Source organism: Ictidomys tridecemlineatus, chromosome 11, assembly GCF_052094955.1.
Source record: "Ictidomys tridecemlineatus isolate mIctTri1 chromosome 11, mIctTri1.hap1, whole genome shotgun sequence".
Classification (NCBI taxonomy): domain Eukaryota; kingdom Metazoa; phylum Chordata; class Mammalia; order Rodentia; family Sciuridae; genus Ictidomys; species Ictidomys tridecemlineatus.
Window position 1 is genome coordinate 14144833 of NC_135487.1, and position 23289 is coordinate 14168121.

The following is a 23289-nucleotide window of genomic DNA, read 5'->3' on the forward strand; positions in this document are numbered from 1 at the left end:
CTTCTTTTATCACATACTGGAACCTTCTCAACCCGCCTTTGGTTTGTTTGCCACAGTTTTCCTTTGGTAGAAACAGTTGACTGAGTATGAATGACTTCGTGTGGTGATTTACAATGGAAAGGGCTTAGAAAACCTAGCAGAACTGACCTCTGAGCTCAGAGACTATGTTCCTAGTAACAGAAAAGCCAAGGCAAACAGTAAAGGGAATTAATTGTTACCAGAATGTTCAGATGTGAGCTTCAGGCATGGCTGCATCCAGGAACCCAAGTAATATCATGAAAAACAGACTCTGCATCTCTCTATTGTGCCTTCTGAAAACTCTCGTGACACAGCCATCCAGGTGGAGAAGTGTCTTCCAGCTGTGCCAGTCAGGGCCCTCCTGCACGTAGGGGCGGAAATAATCCCACACAAACCAGGACAAAGAGGGAAGGGCCGATTCTCAGGAACACTGTGGTATTGCTAGGAAAGGAAATGGATTTTGAGTGGCCCAAAATGATAGCAGGTATCCTGCAGGCCTCAGAGGGGAAGCCGGGGAGAGCATCAAACTTCAAAGTTTGCTGAGTTCCTTCCCTTGTGTTATGGGTTACATGTGAGGTGACCACCCAAGTTCATGTGGGTGACAATATGAGAACATCCAGAGGTGAAAAGATCGGGTTATGAGAGCCTTAACCCAATCAGGGAATTAATCCCCTGATGGCAGCTGAGGGCAGGTAGGGCGTGGCTAGAGGAGGTGGGCATTGGAGGCGTACCTTTGGGGTATCTCGCTTGCTACCCACACTGATGGGTTGAGCTGGGTTCAAAAGAACTGGCTGCAGTATTAAGCTAAGAAACCGGAAAGAAATCGCGCAACACGAGTTTCTCAGATCAAGGGTGGGACGGCTCTGCAACCTTAAGGGTCAGCTTGCGCGCTGGACAGCACTGGAAAGAGAGTGTGCGCCCAGAATCTGTTTATTTTGTAAGGGGGGCACACAAAGGAGCTTCAGTGGAATGTTCTTCACCAAATAAGGCAGGAGATAGGGTTTCAAAACACGGGGGTTGTCCAAGCCCATTAGGTAACGCCCAAGTCTGGGGCTAGGGCAAACTTCTTTGCAGAGCAAAGGTGGAGGCCACTTGCTTCATATAGGAGTGGAGTGCGGTGCCTGACCAAACACCCCCTTACTCAAGGCTGAGAGAGGACGCTCAGCCCATGGGCAGGGCAGCCCCCCACATATGAATTTTGTATCTGGCCAGTGGAAGCTCTCTCTCTGCTTCCTGACCATCATGACCTGAGCCCTTTACTCCTCCACACTCTTCCACCATGATGTTCTGCCTCACCTCAAGCCCCAAAGAATGGAACTGGCTGTGTATGGACTGAGACCTCTGAAACCGTGAGCCCCCACCCCCACCCCCAAATAAACTTTTCCTCTAATTGTTCTTGTCAGGTCTTTTAGTCAAAGCAGCAAGTAAGCTGACTAAAACGGAAATTGGTACCAGGAGTGGGGTTGTTGCTGTGACTAACCTGACCGTGCGGTTCAGAAGATTTTGGAGCTTTTTGGAATCTGTGGGAGAAGCTTTGGAAAGTTGAGTGATATGAGCTGGGAAAGCCAATTATTGTTGTTAAGTGGAGCTTAATGGGTGTTTCTGGTGGGATCTCAGAAGACCAGAAAGCCAAAAAGACTGTGGACAGTAAAGACTGGGCTCATGAGGTTTCAGAGGAAAAGGAGGACACTATTGGTAATTGGACTAGAGGCCATTCACAATGTTATGTTCTGGCTGAGAAGTTGCCTGTATTTTTCCCAAGTGCTGAGACTTTCTGTGAGGTTGATTTTAAAAGTGATGGACTTCTTAATCTGGCAGAAGAAATTTCCAAGTGGCATAGTATTCAGGCAGTGGCATAGGTATTGCTGGAGGCTTTTTACCCAAATTTAAATTGTGATATTCAGGAGCAAAAAGCAGAGTAGAAATATTTGAAAAGCTTGAACTTGAAAGGTTGGAGTAAAACTGGAACTAAGAAAGTTGCAATTGTTAAAGACATCCTCACCACGAAAGAAACGCTAAAGACTTTGCCCAGAGATAATAAGAGAGCATCGCAGGAGTTGGCAAGACCACACCCAGCTCCGGATCAAGGTTGTAAAAGTAAAAATTTTCTTGAGACCAGTGGGGTCCCCGCCGTGCCCTGGGTGGCCTAGGAAGTGGTTTCGCCATCTCAGCCACCCAGGCACTTAGAGGCTGCTGCTGTAGCTGTGGCCCTTGGAGGCTTGGCAACTGCTCCAGATGGTGGCAGACCTTGGTGTCAACCACATGGTGCTGATTCTGCAGGAATGCAGGACACTGGAGTTCAGGGGTCATGGAGGTTTCCACTGAGATTTCAAAGGAAGGCCTGGGAGGCCAGGCAGAGTGCGCCAGGGTCAGGGTCCCCGGAGACCTGGGTCCCAGAGCCCCAGGGGTTCTGCTGAGAGAGTGACGCGTGGAGATGTGAGGAGGAAACTGAAGCTGCAGCAGAGACCCTGAGATTGAGAAGTGCCAGTAACGTGGACCGTTGTCCTAAGAACGCCGCAGGAACCCATCGGAGACAAACCAAGAGAGAGGCCACAGGGGCGGAGCCACACGGCCCTTTGGAGAGAACATCCTGACCCACGTGCTCCGGAAGCCGGACGCGGAACAGAGGGCCTGCTTGCCCAGCCGGATTTGGGTCTTGCTTTGGTCCCATCCCTTCTTTCCGTGTCCCTGCTTTTCTGAACGGGAATGTTCCTCCTGGGCCTTTATAGAGCGGATACTTGTAAATGGCTTTGGATTTTTGCAGCAGCTCACCCTGTGGGTGGGCCTTGAGGCCACAGAGGAGGCTGTGGACTTGGACTTGGGGGCATCTCGGAACTGCGGAGACCTCGGGGACCCTTGGAAGGGGCCTCGGTGTGTTTTGCACTGTGAGGTGGACCTGGGCTTCTGGGGGCCAGAGATGGACAGCTCGTGTGTGAGAAAATGTGAGACGGTTCCCAGGGGGAAGGACTGGGTTGTGAGGGCCTGATGGGATTCACCCAGGGTCACCAGGCAGGTGGGGTGTGGCTGGAGGCGTGGCCCCACGGTGCGCCTCTGGGGCATGTCTTTTGTGTCTGGTGAGCGAGTCTCTGCTTCCTGATCATCCCTGAGCCTTCGCTGTACCACACTCTTCCCCACGAGGTTCCGCCTCCCCTTAAGCCCTGGGGAACGGGGCCGGCCATCTATGGACTGAGACCTCTGAAACCCCGAGCCCCCAGATAAACTCTTCCTCCTCTGACAGTGGTCGCTGTCAGGCCTGTCAGGACAGCGGGGGACGGACAGCAAGAGGACATCTTGTCGGGAGCTGGCTGTGGAGGCCCCACGGAGTCAGCCCTCGCTGCTTCACACATGGACCCCCCCAGGACCCTGGGCAGCCCCTCTGGTCTCTGGGAGGGGACCCCAGGAGCCCCGAGCTTCCCTGCAGGGAGGAGCCCTCTGTCCGATGGGAGGGGTCCCAGGAGGCAGCAATCACGTGACATGGGGACCGTGGCAGGGCCACAGCCGGCACGGTATCCTCTTGCTGCCGGGTCCCCCACCCGGACATAGGTCACAGCCTTGCTGACCTCTGGGCTTCCTGTGCCTGGGGAGGCGCGAGGTCTCCCAGGGGCCCGAGGTTGTCCTGGCAGAGGACCAGGGTGGGGGTGGCAAGCACACTGCTCGCAGGCCTGGCCTCGGTCCCAGCCCTCCCACAAGCTGGGCCTGACCCTGAACCTCCTCCCTTTCTGGGCCCTGGTTTCCTCTTCTGACCTGGAGCTGCAGATCCCAACCTTACGGGGTTCTCAGAAGACTGAGGGAGAAGATCCTTGCCCATGGTAGGTGCCCCGTCAAGAGCTTCTCCCCCTCCCGTTGATTGCTGTGTGACCCTGGCCAAGTTACTTGACTTCTCTCTGCATTGGAAGCCAGGATAGCCTGTGCCATAGGGGGTCATCGTGAGGACAGGCACTCGTCATGAGTGTCCCCACCGAGGCCCAGGGAGGCGAGGTAATGTGCTCAAGGACACACAGCCAGTGAGCCACAGAAGCTCTGCTGAGGTGGGTGCCCTGGGTGGGACGTCACCGTCACTGGCCCTGGTCTCCTGGGGAAACTGGAGTAGGGGACTGTGGGAGAGGTGGGGCGTGTCCAGGGTCACCCTGCCCGGCCAGGGACAGAGCCAAGTCTCCAGTCCAGCCCCTCCCCCTCGGGGCTCAGGCCAGTCCCCCTGCAGAGGCCCACAAGGGGGCTGGGCAGAGGTCAGGGAGTTGGACCCAGAGGCTAACTCTGGGCCACTCCTGCTGTGTGACCTTGGGCAAGTCACCTCAATAGAGGGAAACCCTCCCCCGGGGCCTGTGAGGCAGATACGGTGAAGAGCATCTGGGCAGAGTGCCCTGGGCAGTCCTGTGGCCGCTGTTGAGTCCAGTCACCACAGAGGTGTGGTGTGGATGCCACGTACATGTGACATGGCGCAGTTGGTGGTGCCCTCCTGGCCTTGTCGGAGAGTCAGAAACTTCACAGTCAAGCTGAATCGGGTTTGCTCACTTGGTTGGGTGAGCTCCTTAACCTCTCTGTGCTTTTGTTTACTGTCTGAATAAAAGGGATAATAATAGTGTTTACCTTGCAAGTTGTTTGGGGGATTAAATGAGTTCATACAGGTGCAACATTTTGAACAGTGCCTGGAACATAGTACGGGCTGTGAAAAGGTTTGCTATTATTATAAGCCACATGATGACAAATTATGTAAAACAGGGATTTTTCTAGAATACTGTTTGAAATGTTCTTTAATTGACGCAAATCATTAATGTCTAGAATTTCAAAACACTGGTGTCTACGCTATGCCTCACTGATTGCCTTGTGGTCCCCAAATCCTTAGCTGGTTAGTGGGGAGACCTATCCCTGCCTTTGATGTGCTGTGTGACTCTGGGGAGGTTATGCACCCTCTCTGTGCCTTTCTTTACTTGATGTTGTGAGGACAAGGATGGAACAGGGACTCCTCCTGGTTCCCGAGAGGCTCCCGCGGCAGGGGTGCTGAGGGGGTGCCAGGCCTGGGGGCTGGCGACCATCTTGGAGACACAGAGCGCATGTGCCACCCCCGCCCCCCACCCCTTGCCTGCTCAGCTTCCAGGCTTGGCGCGGAGCTCGGCAGCCTGGGACAGAACGTGTTCCGACCGTGGGTTGGCGGAAGCCCATGTGCCCGCAGAGCCACCGTCCCAGGCCTCAGGCATGGTGTCCCTGGCCCTGCACCCCTCGCTCCTGCTGCTGCTCCTCCCACAGCTGAACTGGGCCTGGCTCAGTCCTCTGCCCACAGAGCCGCACTGTGGCATCGGGACTGTCACCGTGCCCCAGGGAGCCTCGGGCCAGCTTTGGCTCTGGAACCCCAGGCCCTGGGCCTGCGGCAGCTCTGCCGAGGCCTTGGGCAGATCCTGGGGCTGGCCCAGGCCACCTCCGCCTGCCGCCCGCCCATCTATCCCCCGACCCTGTCTGCGCCCTCTCAGCCTCTGCACAGGGGCCTCCAGGAGGCCGCCTCCGCCGCCTCTGCCCTGCGCCTCTGTCACGGAGCCAGCTGCATGCTCAGGGGCCAAGGGCCTCCCGCTGCTTGGGTGGGGTGGGGACCTGTCCTCCCGTTGTGCGTGGGGGCGGGTCTGGTCCCCTCAGGACTCAGCCTCTGGAGGAGTCTGCCTCTGTCCTTTCTCAACCACCTGCAGGTGCCTGGCAGCACTGGGCTCTGGATCTAGAATCTCGAAGCCCTTGAGCCCCCAGGAGCAGGGGCGTGGGAATCCAGGGCATGGGAACCCGGGGCGTGCCCGGCCAAGCGGGCAGACGGGTCCCTCTGTTCCTGGCCCTGGCCCTCACCTGCTCCTGTGCTGCCCCTTTCACGTGTCCCCTCCCCCCATCCGAGTTACTGGCCAGCGCTCGCTCCCACCTGCCTGTCCCAGGCGCTCTCCTGTCCCTCCACCAGCCCCCACCCCCGCTGTGCAGAGCCCAGGCGAGGCCCCACCCTGAGTGCCCAGCTGGAGGGGGCAGAGGCAATGCCCAGGCCACCTGGTCCAGCGCCCTCTCTTGGTGCTGGGTGAGCTGCCGCTTCATCCACCCTCCCTGTGGGGCCGTCCTGCCACCACCACATCCCCGCCCAGGTGCTGCCTGCTCTCTGGAGCTCACGCCTGGTGGGGCAGCGGCCATCTGCTGTCTAAGGCTCTGACGAGTGCCACCAAGGTCTAGGGCCCAGGTTCTGGGGGCTCAGGGCTGGACTGGGGGGGACATCAGATGGGTGGCAGGGATCCCCTCAGTCTGGGGAGCACAGCACACTGGGTGTCGAGGCTAGGGTGCTGTCAGCGGCCAGAGGTCTGAGCCTTGCTCCATCCCCCACTCCTGGCTCCCCGCCCTCTGGGGAAGTCCCTCCTTGGATCTGACCTACAGCCCACTATGACCAGCACACATTCCTTTCCCGCCCCTTCACCCAGAGGCTGCTTAGTGGCAGCCATAAATAACTTCCACCAGTAAATGAATAAAGTCCCGCCAGCAAGGGTGCCAGAGATGCAGGCTTGGTTGACAGGCAGATTCCGCACCGCTCCCGGTGACCCTGCAGCTGAGACTTCTCTGGGCTGGTCTTCAGCGGGCTCCGGCCCAGGCAGCTGCTCCAGCCATCTGCAAGTCTGCTGCAGCAGCCTGGCCCAGCCCTACCCCATCCCTCCGCTCCCCGGGAGGAGCCTCTCTCCATCCTCAGCTCTGCCAGGAGCCGGGAAGACCAAGTAGAGCCCCAGGGACCAGGCTCCACTGGCCCCTGTGTGTCTCCCTGTCTGCAGGGGGGAGGAGCAGGGAGGCACAGCCCCTCAGGTCATTACAAAGAACACTTCCATCCCCAGGAAATCTGCTCATGTACTCATCAGTCACCATCCTGTCCCTGGAACCACAGGGGACAGGACTTTTCCCACAAACACCCGGTGATTTTTGCAACCTGGTACTTTTGGGAAGTCACCCAGCGGCCCCTCCAAGCCCAGGTAGCCTGGAACTCCAGCTCTGGATGGGGCTCCCCAAGGGCCCCGTGAGACCCGCCAGGCCCAGGCTGGGGGCGCAAGGTGATCCTCCAGGGTCTCATCTCCTTATGAGGCTGCCTTTGAAGGTGTCCCAGGAGCTGAAGGAGTCAGTCAGGGTCCCTGGGCGAGCCTGATGTAGGTGTGACCCTGGGCGGGTCCTGGGTGGGGGCCTGGGTGGGGGCCTGGCTCAGCATCTGTGACCCAGGACCATCCTCCCCGTGGCCACTGGGGCCTTGGTTCCTTGGTTCCTGTGTGGGGACAGCTTGGCCTCGCTAGGGTTGCTGATGAGGATTATGTTAGTGTGCGTGTCCAGAGCGCCTGGCACACCTTGGTGCTCCTTTGAATGGAAGGCCCGTGTCAGACAGATTGGGAAACAGCTTCGGGGTGCAGGGGCTGACCCTGTGTCACACAGCCAGGACATGAGGGGGCTAGGGCTTGGACAGACCCGCTGGCCACCTGAGAGGGGACCGCGTGACTTCCCTGCTAAGCCTCAGTCTCCCCATCCGTCCCGGGGTTGCTGCTCCTCCTCCCGCGTGGCTGGGATTGGTGAGTGAGCTTCAGTTTGAGTCTAGGGACGGGACCGTGGGGAAGGCCCAGGCTCAGCAGGGGCAGGTGCCTGGCTTTCTGCTCTCTTGGTGAGCTCAGTGGCCCTTGTGGAGGGTTGAAGCATCCCCCTGACCTGGGTGTCATCTCCTGGGGTACAGGAAGAAGCCAGGGCTCAGGGCGCCTAGCTGTGTGTCCAGGGGCGTCAGCTCTTGGCCTGTTTCTGAGTCTGTGGGACAGGGACCATGGTCCCCAGCCTGACTTGTGGGATGTTCCCGGGACCCCAGAGAGACTGGGCAGGAAGCAGAAAGGGCGCTCTGTGCAGGCAGCAGCTCATGCTGCATCCTGTGCCCTGACTCTCGGGTGACCACGGGCATTAGCACGATGATGAGAGCCTCCCGCTGTCCTGGTACAGGCCTGGTGCCCCCCCAGTTCAGGGCCAGCAGCTGTGTTTGAACCCTTACGCCATCGCTAGGCCTCGGAGCTTCTAGCTCCAATGGAGCTGGGCATGCAGTAGGTGCTCAATGAGTACGGCTGCTTCTATTTTGGACATGGCATAGCCTCGGTTTGGGAGTGGGCACATAGAAGGTGCTTTATCTGCACGACCTCATCCGTAATCTCCAGGCGGACAGTCTGTGCTGTCCCCATGTTTCCTGGGAACCTAGAACACAGCCAGGTATCCAGCAGGCACTCAGTAGCGAGGGATGTGTGGACAGAGGTGAATGACAAGCCTCAGGACCCTCCCCTGAATGGAGCTGGAGTGGGGGAGGGGAGCCCATGGGTCACACACACCCCCAGCTAATCACCAGGATTAACCTGGGGATAAGGCCAGGTCAGTGCCACTGACCAGGGCTCTGGAGCCAGCATCCAAGACCAGTGGCAGTGGGTGCAGGGTGGTCCCTCCTGAGGGCTCCCTCCCTCCAGATGGCCTTCCTGGTGCCCACCCTGCACGTGGTCCTTCCTCCTCTTCATGCTGGCCCTGGGCCTGCTCTGCTTCTTCACGGGCCGCCTGGCCGGGCCACTCAGGTAGGGACACCCCCCTGCTGAGTGTCGTTCTGTGGGCTGAGTGGCGGTGGCTGAGGCTCCCTCTCGGTGGCAGGAGGCTGAGCCTGGGGTGAGCTGGGTGTTCCCCGCAGTCGCTGGCCTTCTGCTCTGCCCCCAGCTGTCAGGTGGGGCTGTGACGCCATGTGGCGGGTCACAGGGACCACGTTGAGCGTCCTCCCTTGTCTTGGGATGGTCCTGGATCTGCCGAGACTCAGGCTGGTTCTCACCGACTCCCAGGTGCTCCAGGGCTTAGATGCTACAGTCGCCAGGGCCCAGCCTGGCCCCTCGGCCACCCCATGTCCTGCCAAACAGCCGCTCCTCGGGGCTCCTAGACAGTCAGGGCACGTAGCAGGGCCTGGCAGAGAAGGCCCGGCGGGTGGCGAAGGGGCTGGCGACACCGAGGCCCCATTCTGAGCTGGTGGAACTTGGCAGAGGGCAGTGGACAGCCGGGCCCGAAGCCCCCGACTGGGCCCCTCCCCCAGGCTGCCAGAGGCCACTGGAGCTTCCTCCCAAGAGGCCAAGGGTCTGCGGGGAGGAGCCAGCAGGAGGCTCGGCTCCCAGGTCCCCACCCCCTCTCCGTCCTGGGTAGAGAGGAGAGGACACCTGGTCCAGGCCAAGCCCATCCCAGTGCAGAGCTCAGCGGCCCTGGCCTGGACGCACGCGGCCTGGTTAAGCCGCCTTGGCAGAGCGCGGCTGTGCGCCGGGCCAGGGGGCAGGTGGCCCTGGCTCTCCAGAGCCGCAGGCTGGGCACACGTGGCCACAAGGACAGCCACGCCGCTGCACCGCGCCTCAGGCCCCCGCGGGCCCTGCCCCCCTGTTCTCCCGAGTGAGCTCCCATCCTCGCTCCGCCCATGCTTTATCGTCATCCCTGCTCCGCGTCCTCTCGGCTCCCCAGAGGTCCTGTGCTGTGGCGTCTAGTAGGTCCTTGGATTTGCTCTAAGTCGCCACGCGCTGTCTGTGGCCGCAGCCCTCCGTGCTGAAGCGGGACCGACCGCCAGGGTTGATCCTGCTGCCACATAGGGGCGCCTTCGCCGCTGGGACTCCCGCATGTTCCCCGCTGTGGACCGAGCGCTGGACCGCACGCAGCGCCTGGAATCACCAGCCCTGGGGGAAGAGCATCTGCAACAGTTTTCCCAACGGCAGGACGGTTTCCATAGGTTTGGGGCATCAAACCTTTTTCAGGCTGAAGAAATTCTTTCCTGGGCTGTGGATGCAGCTCGGAGGTGGAGCGATGGCCTAGCCAGGCCCTGGATTCCATCCCCAGTACCAGGCAGGGAGGGAGGAAAAGGAAAAGAGAGAGAGAGCTTTTCAGTGCCCTGTTTCCTAAGGGCTGTTGTCCCCTATAGGTCTCTGCGCCCCCATTCCCTCCAGATGATCTCCTTAAGTTTCACGGGCCCACAACTGCTACCCACATGACCATGATTCCCAAATGTATGCCTCTAGCCAAGACCTCTCTTCCAAATGCCAACTGCCCATTCAATGTCTCCATTTTTTTTTTTTTTTTTTTGGTACTGGGGATACAACCAGAAACACTTTACCACTGAGCTCCAGCCCCAACCCTTTTATTTATTTATTTATTTTTTAAATTTTGAGACAGGGTCTTACTAAATTCCTAGGGCCTCACTGAATTGCTGAGACTGACTTCAAACTTGTGACCCTCCTGCCTCAGCCTCCTGAACTGCTGGGATTACAGGTGGCCACCACTACACCCTGCTCAGGGTCTCCACTTCTTAGAGACACCTCATACTCTATATGTCCAAGGCCAAGTTCCTGATTTTACACCACAAACTCTTCTCTGCCTCACACCTCAAGATGCACCCCCAACCCCCATTGCCAAAAGGCTGGGGATGTGGCTCAAGCGGTAGCGCGCTTGCCTGGCATGCGTGCGGCCCGGGTTCGATCCTCAGCACCACATACCAACAAAGATGTTGTGTCCGCCGAGAACTAAAAAATAAAATATTTTTTTTAAAAATTCTCTCTCTCCCCCTCTTCCTCTCTCTTAAAACAAAAAACAAAAGGCTGGACGTTCTCCCTGAATATCAGGAACTAGAAGCTGGGGCAGTGGTGCATTCACTCCCGCAATCCCAGTGACTCCAGGGGCTGGAGGCAGGAGGATGGCAAGTTCAAGGCCAGCCTTAGCAACTTAGTGAGACCCTGTCTCAAAGTGAAAACTAAAAAAAAAAAAAGGGCTGGGGATGGAGCTCAGTTGCAGAGTGGCCCTGGGTCGGAATCCTAGTGCCACAAAAACAAATAAATAAAAAGGAAAAAAAATACGATTGGAAAAAAGGATACAGGTTAAAAAAGGAAACACTGAAACAGCTCCAAAGAGTAACTTTTACCCTATTGAAGTATAACACACACCCAGAAAAGTGTCCCTAGTGTGAACTAGCAGCCTGTTGGATTTTCGAACAGAACCCACTGGCGTGACCAGCACCTGATCAATCAACAGCGCAGCTGCACTGGGAAGCTCCCCCGTGCTCCCGTCAGCCGCCACACCCCGAAGGGGAGCTCTGTCCTCCTCTGACGCCCTCCATGGGGTTCTGTGCTTTGGATCGTGGAAGCCACACTAGTAGGTGCCCTTAGTCATCTTCCCTGGCTCAAACACAGCCATGTTGTTGCAAGGAGCTGTCCATCATTCTGTCTCCACCCTCGGGGGTCCAAGGTCATGAGCCCAGTATGTTGTTCCAGCCTGATGTCGTGGGCACTGTGAAGCTGCCCCGAAGAGGGCTGACGGCAAGGCTCTGTTGGAGCGAGGTGGGTCAAAGGGCTTGTGTATGATGCTCAGCTTTGCGGGGTGCTGCTGGCTCCCCAGTGTTGTACCTGTCAACGTTCCACCGACCACACTCCAGTCTCCCCAACACTTGAACTTTTCTGCACACACAAAAGAGAGATTTTGGGATGCTTCTCCCCTCCCCCCCAACTCCTCTCCCCCCACTCCCCTCCTTAGCACCCTGGCTTTCCATTGGGGTAAATATTAACTGTGCCAAGCACAGAGATAAACAAAGGCAAAGTCCCTGCCCTTGGGTGTCCGCTGAGCAGAGGCCCAGATGGACCAGGAAAGAAATGTTTTGAAAGCAGAGAAGTACTTGGAGTGAGTAAAGTGGCCTGAAGTTCAGAGGTCAACATCGGGATGAGTGACAGTCCTGGTGGCCTCCTAAAAGGGGAAACTCTGGTGAATAATGATGTTTTAATACATTTTATAGCAAGTTAATGATATTTCTTCTGGTCGTAGGGTTTGCCATAGAACGTTTAGCAACTAAAGTCAAAGAAAAAATTTGGAAATCATCTAGAATTTCACCCCTCAATGTCAAGTGCGGTCAGATGTTCGGTGTGCACCATTTCCTTTCAGTTCCGGCCCCCTCTACCCACAGTCCTGCCCCAGGACCCTTGCAATTGAGGTTGAAACACAACCCCTTTCTCTATGGACAAGAGTGACTTCTTATCTTTCACAACACCTTTCTAACGTGGCATCTGTGTCATTTCCTTTTCCCAGAGCAAATGGAATAATCATTAAAATCTTGGTTTGGGTTGAAATAACTATTTCCCAATGAAACTCTTGCCATGTAAAATTGCACACATCTTCCAGTTCAGTTCACACATAACAGGGCTATTCCATTTCTCCGCTGCCAGTGGCGTTGTCCCTTGTGATCCCAACAGGATGACCACGGTTTGAAAACATTCTTAAGCCATTAATACATGCTCATTTCAGGCAGCTTGGAAAAAAAAAATTAAAGAGGAAATAATCATTCGTAGTCCCACCACCCAGAGAAAAACCGCAACGGTCCGTGTGTTTCCTCCCGTCTTTTTTTTTTTTTTTTTAATTAATAATACTGTTCAAAATATTATGAAACTGGGCTGGGGATGTCACTTGTGGCTTGCCTACCATGCATGAAGCCTTGGATTCAACCTCTAGCACCAAAGAATGAATGAATGAATGAATAGACAAACAAATGCCACATTCCAACACAGAAGAAAATGTAAGAAATATAGAAAAGACAATGAAAAATAACCTAAGTTATCTATATGATGTGGCCACCCAGAATAGCTACCCTGACCGGCAGCCTACTCCCTTAATTCCTCCTAACCGCTTCTATGTCTCTTATCAAAAATGACCTGCTCTAGAAGAGATTGTAGAAAACAGGTCCCGTGGAAGCAAAGGTCCCTATTGGAAAGGCCAATCAAAAGTCTCAAGAACATCAAAAGGTGTTTCAGAACAGGCCTCTCCGGGTGTGGTCTAGGAAACGGCAGCATCTGAATCGCCTGGGAACTGGGAACTCCAGTCAGAGAGTCTGGGCTGGAGCCCGGGGATGCTTACCAAGCCCTCAGGAGGCCCCGGGGCAGGCCACAGCTGAGGAGCACTACACAGAGAGACTGCATCCCCGCCAGGGTGGATTCAAAGTGGGAGTCTCCTGGGAAGTGGGGTGGACCGACTTTGCAGCCCAGAACCTATTTATCCTTATGCAACTGTTTTTGTGATTTCATTTCCAGAGAGAGAGAGGGAGCCCACCTGGCTTTGGCTCCCAATGGCCAACCCCATGCGGGGCCTGTAGTAGGTGCTCAGCACACACCGGTGGAATGAATCAGGTTACGAACACCTGAATGGAGAATTGAACTGCAGAGCGGTGCCCGACACTTCTATTCTTTTTTTCTTCTTCTTCTGATTTCTAGGCTCGGAACATCAGCTAACGGTTGATCACTTCTCGTCCTCCTCCACACCCACCCACGTCCTCCACATCTCTGGGCTCCAGAGAGGAAGCAAGCTCTTGGGGTGCGCCATGATTTCACCATTCCTAGTACTGGCCATCGGCACCTGCCTTACCAACTCCCTAGTGCCAGGTAGGACGGAGGGGGGGGGGCACGGGTGGAGGACGGGGAAGGCCTGGTGCAGGTGGGGGGTAGGGTGAGGGCAGGCGAAGTCACGGAACCACCCAGGGTCTTTGAGAACTGAAAACAAGTGTGCAGAGCCCGAATCTCAGCTCTGCCCCTGCACATGCTTCGGTGGCCAGGCCCCTCTTCCTCCCTTTGTGCTAGCCTGTGCTTTGACTGGGGTCCTCTCCTCCCCTTTGTCTGGAACATAATGAATCCTGTCGACTCCTCCGGGTCTTGGCTTTGCTCACATTTCCTCGTGGTTTGAGTCCTTGCTTGGGAACTCATCTTGGATGGGAATTTTTGTTTGGTCTTATCTTCCTGTTGGAGGTGCATTGGACGGGTCCCTACCCTGTGGTCTTGACCTTGATCCTTTCAGGGCCTGACAAGTTCCCATGTCAACCTCTCCGTTTGCAGATCTTTCACTTCTAAATTCGAATCCCCATTTAGACGCGCGGCGGATCTGGAGCGGCGTTTCCCTTCCCTCGTGGCTGGCTCTTTCCCTTCCAGTTTCGAGGCCAAATGTGTCTATTATTAATTACATCAGCTTCCGTCAGACCCGTATCTGAGCCGCATCCCGGGGTTCCTCTGCGGCAGCTGCTTACCTCCCTGGTCTTGAACTTCCTCCTAAATTCTGCCTCGTGGGGCTTTCCCGCCCCTCTCTCCTTCCTTCCTGAAGCCGGAGCTGTTTACCTTTCTCAGCGTTTCTGTAGTTGGGGTCAGAGGGACGGGCCTCTCCAGCTGTCCTTCATGCGGCTGAAGTCCCCACTTGGCCCCCCGAGCCTCAGTTTCCCCATCTGTACAGCAGAGATCATGTTTCCCCCTCCCTGGGACAGCTGCGGGAATGACGTGGGACAGTCGCTGCCCAGCGGGGAGTGGACACTAGGTGAACTTCGGTCTCATAGGAAAATGATAGACAAGGGTGCAGAGAGGGCACAGACCCCGCAGTCAGTGGCAGGGCCCAGGATAGACCCCAAGCACGGCGGGATTCCCAGGCCAGCACGCCATCTGACCTTCCTATGTGGACCCCTGGGGACCCAAGGTCGCGCTGATGGAAGTCCTGGCTTTCTCAGCACCCACAGTCCCCCTGGGTGGATGAAAAACAGCAAATGGAAAAGTCTTCAGCGAGTAGCAGCCCCCCCTCCCCCATTCCGCTCTTGACCTTCCGGGTGGGCAGCAGCACTGCGGTCCCTTCCCCAGGTATGACTCGCGGGGAGGGCAGAGACCTTTAGTGTACGCTGTGATGAACCTTTACCTGTACTCACACCCGGAGACCAGGTTGGAAGGTCATTCGCAGGCACAGGACAGGACATCAGTGGGACTCTCTGGGCCCCTCCCCCGGAGCCCCCTCCAGGAGCCACAGGAGCAGGCTTCCTCCGGCCGCCGTAGTCTCTTGCTGTTTTGAGTTTCCTGTGCATGGAGCCTGCTTCAGTCCACTTTCTCGCTGCCATGACCAAAAGACCCGACAAGAACGATTTTAGAGGAAAAGTTTATCTTGGGGCTCAGGGATCCGAGGTCGTGCCCGTCGGGATGGATGCGCTGATCCGTTCAGCTCTAAACTGATCACCTGGAAACTCTCCTGCGTTGGCTCCCTCGTGAGCTTCTGGGGGACGCCCACATCACAGAACCACATTCTACACACTGAGAAGGACTCCACTGATGCAGCCTCCTCCTTAGGCTTTTGCAAGTGGCGTTTGATAGTCTAGAAACAGTGGCCTTCTGGGATTCGGGTGTCTCGAGCCATCATGGCTTAAGCCAGATCCCTGACGATGAAGACAGTTGGACACTCATTGCACCCTTTCAGGGAACAGGCCCCGGGGCTGCTCTCAGTGCAGGAGCAAGCACAGCGGGGACCCGGCAGGCTGGTGGCAGAGCCCGTGCTGAGAAGGCCACGGGTGCAGGGCAGGCTGGCCTCAGCCAGGCTGCCGGGGACAGGTGGTCAGGATGGGGACAAGTTCTTCACCTTCTCAGTGCCACCCAAGGGGCCAAAGAGGCTCTGTGACCGTGATGTGCGGAGGAAGGCAGGGGGGAGATTGGAGCCAGGTCACGTGGCAGCCAGGTTTCTCCCTCAGTAATCCCCCAACTGCCTGTGGGCCCCATCAGCCCCCGTTTCCTGAGAGAGAAACTTCAGGGGACAGCACTTGCCAGCACACAGCGGGATGGGAAGGCCACGGCCTCCAGATTCCCAGCGGGGGACTTGGCCTGTCTGGTCTGAGACTGGGGACTTGGCAGACATTTCCAGAAAGGAGATGGAGCTGGGCTCCCCGGTGCAGGCGGCAGGCAGAGGGACTGGGCTCCGGGGCCGCGCGGGGCCACTCCTGGTGGACGTGGGCATGCTGGGCCCAGGGCTGGAGCCGAGCCCCGCACCTCCTCGCCCGTCCGTCCGTGCGTGAGTGACCCCGTCTCCCCTGGTGCGCTCCTGTAGGCTTCTCCTGCTGTGGAGCACAGGAAGCTGCTCCCAGCCTCCACCAATAACTGCCCCTCTCTGCTGGGAGTCTCCAGATTCCACGCAGATGCGGCTGCGTGTGAAACCCTTGGCCGGCCTCCCAGAAACCAGGCACACACACGAGGGAGAGGACCCTCCCGAGAGGCCAGGGAGGAGCCTCATGTCCCCAGCCTTGGTCCAGACCCTCCACCTCTCAGACCTCAGCCCTTCCCCCGCTTCAGGGGGCCGCCACTGAGAGAGAATCCCTGGGGGACTCTGCCTCCAGGCTTCTAGGTCCCCACAGGCAGCTTGGACGGGCCCCAAGTAGAAGGAAACGCTGCGTTCAGTGGGAAGTTCTGCACCCCCAGGGAGGGGACCCGAGGCCTCTGCATGGCTCAGGGCGGTCACTTGCCCAGTCACGCGGCTGGTACTTGGCACAGCTAAGGTTTAGACTGAGGTCCCTCAGGTGCTGAGGCTGTGGGTTGATTCCTAAATGAGAGAGACAGACAGACAGACATTCCTCGTTTATCCCCAAACCCTAAAGCACTGTCAAAATGGGAGTTATTGGTGACGAGCGGGGGACGGGCGATCGGAGCCTGCCCTCCTGGCTGACCTGTCCTACCAGGACTGATGGCGTGATCTCTTTAAATTTGAGGCGTTTGACAAAAGGCCCATCTTGTGTCCAGTGCTGTCACCTGGTGGGTTTCCTGCTGAACCTGCCGTAAGGACTAAGCCCAGCAGGGTCTATAATCGATGGCTGGACACATCTGGGGACTCGTGCGGTTGGAAACAGTTTGTTCTGTTGAATCAGTTAAGTGTTACCTTGTAATCGCTCTCGCTCGCGCCTGTTTATAAACCACACTGTGGTCTGAGGTGGGCGAGCACCGGGCCCTCCCGAGCTCTGACTTTCCGGCCCCCACCAGTGAGGTGCTGGGGTGTCTGTAAATCCGGGGATGGGAGGCTGTCCCCCAACCTCCACCAGATAACTGCCTCTCTCCGCGCAGAGAAAGAGAAAGACCCCAATTACTGGCGGACACAAGCCCAGCTGACGCTGAAAAATGCCCTGGAGCTTCAGAAGCTCAATACGAATGTGGCCAAGAATGTGATCATGTTCCTGGGAGACGGTGAGCCCGGGACCCAGGCAGGGGAGGGGCTGGTGCCGAAGAGGCTGGGCTCTGGGGGAGGGGGCTGGCAGAGGGCGTCAGGCTGGGCACCTAAGAAGTCTGCTCTGCCCAGCAGCCCCCGAGAGGTCTGGGGAGGGGAGGAGGAGAGGGGCAGACCTGTGACATTTCCTGCTCTGGTGCCCACTGCCTGGGGAGGCTGGGAGCCCGAGAAACTGAGCCTCCCCCCCCCAACAGGGATGGGTGTCTCCACGGTCACGGCCGCCCGCATCCTCAAGGGTCAGCTCCACCACGAACCTGGAGAGGAGACCCGCCTCGAGATGGACAAGTTCCCCTTCGTGGCCCTCTCCAAGGTGAGCCCCAGCCCTGGGGCCCTGGCCCGAGCCTCCCACCTCTCACTTGCGCTGCTTGGAGGGAAGAGCAGGACGATGGCATCCTCGGTGTCACTGTGGGTCCCCCACTGTGCAGCCACTTCCCAAGTCTGATTTTGAGCCTTTTAACTCATAGATTCTAAAAAAAAAAAAAAAAAAAAAAAATCTTTGTACTGAAGTGTGACATAACATGGGAAAAAAGTGCCCACGGAGCAGCTTGAACATCCCTGAGCTTCAGGGTCTGTACACCCAGCTCCCAGGTGGAGTAACTGGGTGTGGCAGCAGCCAGAGGTCCCCGAGGCCCCTGCAGCCCCCCAATCCCGACAGTCGCCACCGTCCCAACAGCGCACTGGCCTGTGTTTTTGGTGTGTCCTATACAGAGTGGCCCTGGGTCACTCCCTCCTGGGCCATCGGGGATCTCATGAGGTCACTGGAGTAAACCGTCCGGTGTTGGGAGCGCTAAAGCAGCTGTGACGGGAGGGGGCAGAATAATCATCCCAGACAGTCCATCAGGCCTCCTCGAGGGGAAGAGTGGGATTGGGGTCTTTTCTGTGCTGGGGGAGCTCCCGGGCTGGTGGAGAAGGGAGATAGGCAGGTAGATCCGGGTCTCTGTTGGAGGTCGGGATGGGGTGGGAGGCACCTGGCAGGAGCGTGGCAGAGAGGTCAGCGCTGGTCTCCCGACCCCTTCCCTTCCCCCGCCTCCCCAGGCCCCCACTCATCAGGGACCCCGTTCCACTCCCTTCTCCGGGACTCTGTTCCCAGGCTCCTTGCTGGATGCTACAGCCCCAGAGACCCAGGGCGAGGCTTCTTCTGACCCAGCCTGACCCCTATGCCTCTGCCCAACATCTCCCCAGAGCTTGGAGGCTTTGGCTGCTGCCCGTCACTGCCAGGGCCCAGGCAGCAGGCAGCAGGCAGCTCAGTTAGATGACCCTGGGGCTCTGCAGGGGCCTCTGGGTAGCGGGGCCCAGCCAAGCCTGCAAAGGGCCTCTGGCATCCTCCACGCCTGGTCCCCATGGCGTGAGTGGAGGTGGGTGGCAGAAGGAGGGCCAAGGCCGGCCACCCCCAACGCTGCCCCCTGTCTGCAGACGTACAACACCAATGCCCAAGTCCCCGACAGTGCTGGCACTGCCACCGCCTACCTGTGTGGAGTGAAGGCCAACGAGGGCACCGTGGGGGTGAGCGCGGCCACCGAGCGCACCCGCTGCAACACCACTCGGGGGAACGAGGTCACCTCCATCCTGCGCTGGGCCAAGGAGGCTGGTGAGCCTTAGGGCAGGAGCCGGGGGCGGGCAGCTATAGGAAATGGCCGGGCTCCGTGGCTGTCTGGGCCTCAGCCATTCTGACCTGAGAAGGTAGAGAAAAGCTCTCCAGGGCTCCAGCGTCCGCCAGAGGGTCACGAAGCCCCTTCCAGGACAGGGAAGGCCCATGGTCCTGGCTGCTTAGATGTGGCCCCAGCTCGAGTCCCTGGGTCTGTGCATTCGACTGTAAAATTGGACTGAAAACGTAGCCCCTCGTAGATTTGAATGAGGAGGGAAGCTGGGAGCCCAGGCCACCCCTGAGGGGATCCATGGGGTCCACTCCTTCCCCTTCCCCCTGGGAATTGAAGCCCTAGCCCCAGGGACTTTGGAGTCAAGGGACAAAGCCAAAAGACCCAAATGATGGATCCACCTGAGGGCCCAGGGCTTCCTGCAGGAGGTTCCTGGGGTTGTGGATGGAGGGGGACCCCACCACCCTCTTTGGGCAGTTGCCCTCTGCCTCATACAGACAGGGAAACCCAGGCCCAGGCAGTCAGAGGCCAGTGTTCAGCGAGCAGATGGAGGGAGAGGGCAGCTGATGTCCCCACCCGCAGGGGGCCAACTTCTCCTCTGAACCTCAGGGAAATCCGCGGGCATTGTGACCACCACACGGGTGAACCACGCCACCCCCAGCGCCGCCTACGCCCACTCAGCCGACAGGGACTGGTACTCGGACAACGAGATGCCCCGGGAGGCCCTGGACCAGGGCTGCAAGGACATCGCCTACCAGCTCATGCACAACATCAAGGACATCGACGTGAGTGGGGATGGGCCCGGGCAGGGCAGGGCAGCCCCGGGCTGGCCCGGGAAAGCCGCCTGGCCCAGCTCCCCACACACCTGGGAGGGCTCCCAGCCCAGTAGGGGATTTGCGGTCGGGGCCGGCAGGCACTGTAGGATTTCTCTGCGGGGCTGCTGGGTGAACCTTCAAGTGGCCGCCACCACAGCCTGAGAACCAGGTCCCCCGGATCATTTGTGAACTAGAACCTGGGGCCGCACTGCCCCCTCACCAGCTCTGGGAGTTGAGGGTGACACAGTGACCCTCTGAGGGGAGGACCTGTTCTTTTGCCCCTTAACTTCTTTGAGTCTCCCTTTTCATCCTCCTCCTGAACCGGACCTACCCCGGGAGCCCGTTGCAGGTTGCAAGACCCGAGTGAGCTTATCCCCAGGGCATTCCGACTGGCCCGGTCCTGCGGGTTCTCAGGAGGCTCTCAAGTGACAGCACATGTCCTTGCTCCAAAGCGTGCACTTGGGTGTGTGGCGTGCGCAGGCCGCGCTGCACACCTGCTCTTGAGTGAGGATTTCTGTTTTGTTCCAGTGCCTCTTACCTGCTGCAGGGGACCTTAGGGGCACATCAGGGAGACTTGGATCCCCTGAGCCTGGAATGGGGGGATGCGGGGAGGCTCGGAGGAAGCCCCAGGCCCCCTCACCTGCTTCTCCCTGCTGCCACACTGGCCTGCCCTCTGTCCTCCATGCAGCATCCCCTAATTTCCAGGTGCCACCTTGCCCTCTACAAACATCTTCCCTTTCCTGAGCGGCGGGGGAAGCCCCCTTGCAGGACAATGGTCCTGCAGACCCTCGCGGCCTCCACCGACGGCCCTCCCCTCTGTGAGCCTTGGTCTCCCCACCTGTGCGCTAAGAACAGCGAGCCCCACCTGCCGGCTCCCAGGGCCTCTGGAGGCGGCCAGGAGGCCGAGTGTGAGAACTGTGTTGTAGTAGCACAGGGTGGCTACCAGCTGCTCCCGGGGGAGGGTTGGCAGGAGCAGCCCGCGTGGGGCGCGGGAGCTTAAGGTCAGCCTGAGTAGAGGGAAGATGTTTGGGGTGGGGGGCGAGGGTGGGGGTGTCCACGGGGACCATGGGACATGGGCCAGGGAGTGAGTGAGGAGGGGGCTGTGTGACACCCCCTTCCTGGTCTCGCTCTCCTCTCCCAGCCCCATGGGCCCCTTCCCCACAGCCACTCCGGGAATCCCCAGCCCCCAGGCTATCCATGAAACAAAACTCCTGGTGTCCGCCCTGAAAATAAATATCTTGCTTAAAAGAAAGAAAGAAAGAAAGACACAAACCCAAACCCCAAAGCCAAACAGCAAGCCTGTTATTTGGGAGTTTAATGAGCCCGTGTGAAGTCTCTGCTGGGATTGGAAACCATGAGGCTCCAGCAAGAAGGCTGGGGTCTCCACTTCCCACTCTGAAAATGCCAAGGGTCAATTCCTGTGGGAACGGTGGGAGGGAGGGCAAGGGACCCGTGACCTGGGGTCCCCTTCTCCTTCTACCCTCACAGCCGTCCCGCCCCAGAGCTTCACTCTACTGCAAAGGACCTAGTCCTTCTGGAGATAGCTTTCATTGTCACTTGGTGGGGACACCCTCCTTGGGAAGCTTCCCCGTGGGTGTCGGGGGGCCGTAGAGGACCCCTGCACTTCCTCCTGGGATAGTCGAGTGGGCGTTGTTCCCAATGTATAGATAGGGAAACGACAGGCCCTTGATCAACAAGCCAGCGAGTCTGGATTCAAACCCGAGTACAACTGCAAAACCCAAACCTTGCCCAGGTCCCGTGACCCCTGCTGTCCTGGGGCACCGTCCCCAGGTCTACCGCTGGCTGGGACACTCCCTTTCCACCCCACCAAGCCCGAGGTGGGAAATGGAGTGAAGGTAGAAAAAGGGCCCATGAGGTGCCAGGCCTGGGGCAGTGGCCTGGGCTGGCACCCACGGTGACAGGAGGACACCGGTGTGGTGGTCACTGCGGGCGGCGGCTGTTATGCTCTTGGCCCTTGTCTTAAAAATAGTCAGGACTTCAAACATGGACTCCCAAGGAAAACAAACAGTCCCGCGTCCGTCTGCCTGCTCACGCCAGCCGCGGCGGGTAAAATTAGCCCAGTGGTGACTACACAGCCATGTGGCCGTCCCCACTGCTGGCCCAGGCCGCAGGGGCTGCTCCCAGCTGGGCTGCCCCAGAGACCTCCCTGGCTGGGGCCGCTCCCTGAGCACATGCCGCTTCTCACGGTGGGAGAGGAGGCCCCTGGAGGCCCGTCCTGGGCTCAGCAGACCTGGCAGGGCAGGGATGCTGGAGGCGGAGAAGCCCTGGGTTCAAATCCTGGCCCTCCCACTAGGCTGCGTGGCCTTAAGAAATCACATTTCTGTGCCAGTTTCTTCATGGGAAAATGACGGGCGCCTTCGGGGCTCAGTGCCTGGCACGCAGGGCTTTTCTTCCGTGGGTGGAGGCTGGCGTGTCAGGCTCGCAATGAAGTCATCGGAAGCTCCAGTCTCACCCAGAAGCCCCAAAGCAGCGATTTCATTTCCCAGGCTGAAAATGTGGAGGCTCAGAGAGGGCTGGACCCGGGACTCGGGGACTTGGGAAAGTCTCCCACCTCCCCAGGGACCCCAGGAATCCCGCTGTCTAGCCCAGGGCCGTGGGGCTTGTGGACATCATGGAACCCCGGCATGCTGATGGCTCCTGTCCCCTTTAGGTGATCATGGGAGGTGGCCGGAAGTACATGTTCCCTAAGAATAAAACCGACGTGGAGTACAGGATGGACGAGAAGGCTGGGGGCACGCGGCTGGACGGCCTGAACCTCGTGGACATCTGGAAGAGCTTCAAGCCAAAAGAGAAGGTAGCCCCGAGCAGGCGGCTGGGGGACCCTGGGCTGGGGACCCATTCGGTGCCTCCGTGTTCTCTGTGAATAGGGATCACCACCTGTCCCTCCACGGGTTCTTAGGGACCAGCAGTCCTGTGACTGGCACATAGTAGGTGATCAACTGGTGTCTTCCTGCAGAGGAGGGCACCGAAGCCCGAGGCGCAAGGATGAATCAGACACAGGGAATGTCGTATGCTCAGATGGCGGGAAGCCTGGGACCTGCAGGCACCTAGAGGGGACAGGCCACCAGGGAAGGGCCCGGAAGTCCCTAGCAAGTGGAAGACAGGGGTGGAAGCAGTAGCCCTGGACAGATGGCAGGAGGGCACAGGAGTGTGTGAACCAGGGACCTTTGACCAGGGGAGGGAATGGGCGGGGCTTGGAGAGTGTCCGAGGCTCTGGCTCTGGAAGAGGCTCTGGCCCTTTAAGTCTGCACGGTGCGCCTGCTTGGGGCAGCTGGGGTCTGGAAATGACTGCGGTCAGGCTGAAGACAGTGGGGAGCAGCCTGGCAGCCGCTTTGATGTCACTCTGGGGTTGGGTTTCTCAGGGTTCCAGGACTGGCCCCTGGGGAGGCATGGGATGAAGCTAGGCCAAGAACTAGGTGGGGACAGGGCCCAGCCATGGCCCCCGTGCCTGGGGCGTCGGGGGACTGAGTGGCTTCTGGCCCTTTTCTCCTCGGCTCAGGCTGGCCAGAGTCACCACCCCTCCCAGCCTCAGTTTCCCCACCTGGAACACGGGGCTGAGCTTCGCCCTTCTTGCCTTGGCACTGCCTCTCGATCCCCGAGATGCGGAGGGGCCATACCATGGCCCTGAGTCCTGCCAGAGTGTCACGGTCTGGTCCCGTATGGGTGGCATTCTAGAAAACCAGACCTGAAGAGTGAGTGTCCCACCAACGTCACCGGGACCACCTAGGAGCTGCAGGTCCCGGGTGTCTCGGGTCCTTGTCTGTGAAACGGGAGTATCCTCCGGGGACTGAAGT

General features: G+C 58.4%; 1 protein-coding gene across 5 annotated transcripts in view; it reads left to right on the forward strand.

Annotated features, from left to right (window-relative positions):
* Alpl (alkaline phosphatase, biomineralization associated) overlaps positions 1-23289 on the forward strand; it is a 52696-nt gene that overhangs the window by 23662 nt on the left and 5745 nt on the right. For 4 of the 5 annotated variants that reach the window (XM_078025527.1, XM_078025525.1, XM_078025524.1 and 1 more), the window contains 6 exons: positions 13278-13445; positions 16905-17024; positions 17259-17374; positions 18478-18652; positions 19269-19444; positions 22146-22289. In XM_078025527.1, the coding sequence (XP_077881653.1) occupies positions 13385-13445; positions 16905-17024; positions 17259-17374; positions 18478-18652; positions 19269-19444; positions 22146-22289 (792 nt within the window). In that variant the 5' untranslated portion in view covers positions 13278-13384. Of the gene's footprint in view, positions 1-3684; positions 3828-13277; positions 13446-16904; positions 17025-17258; positions 17375-18477; positions 18653-19268; positions 19445-22145; positions 22290-23289 lie in introns of those variants that run through there. The other variant, XM_040288071.2, reaches the window with a different exon arrangement.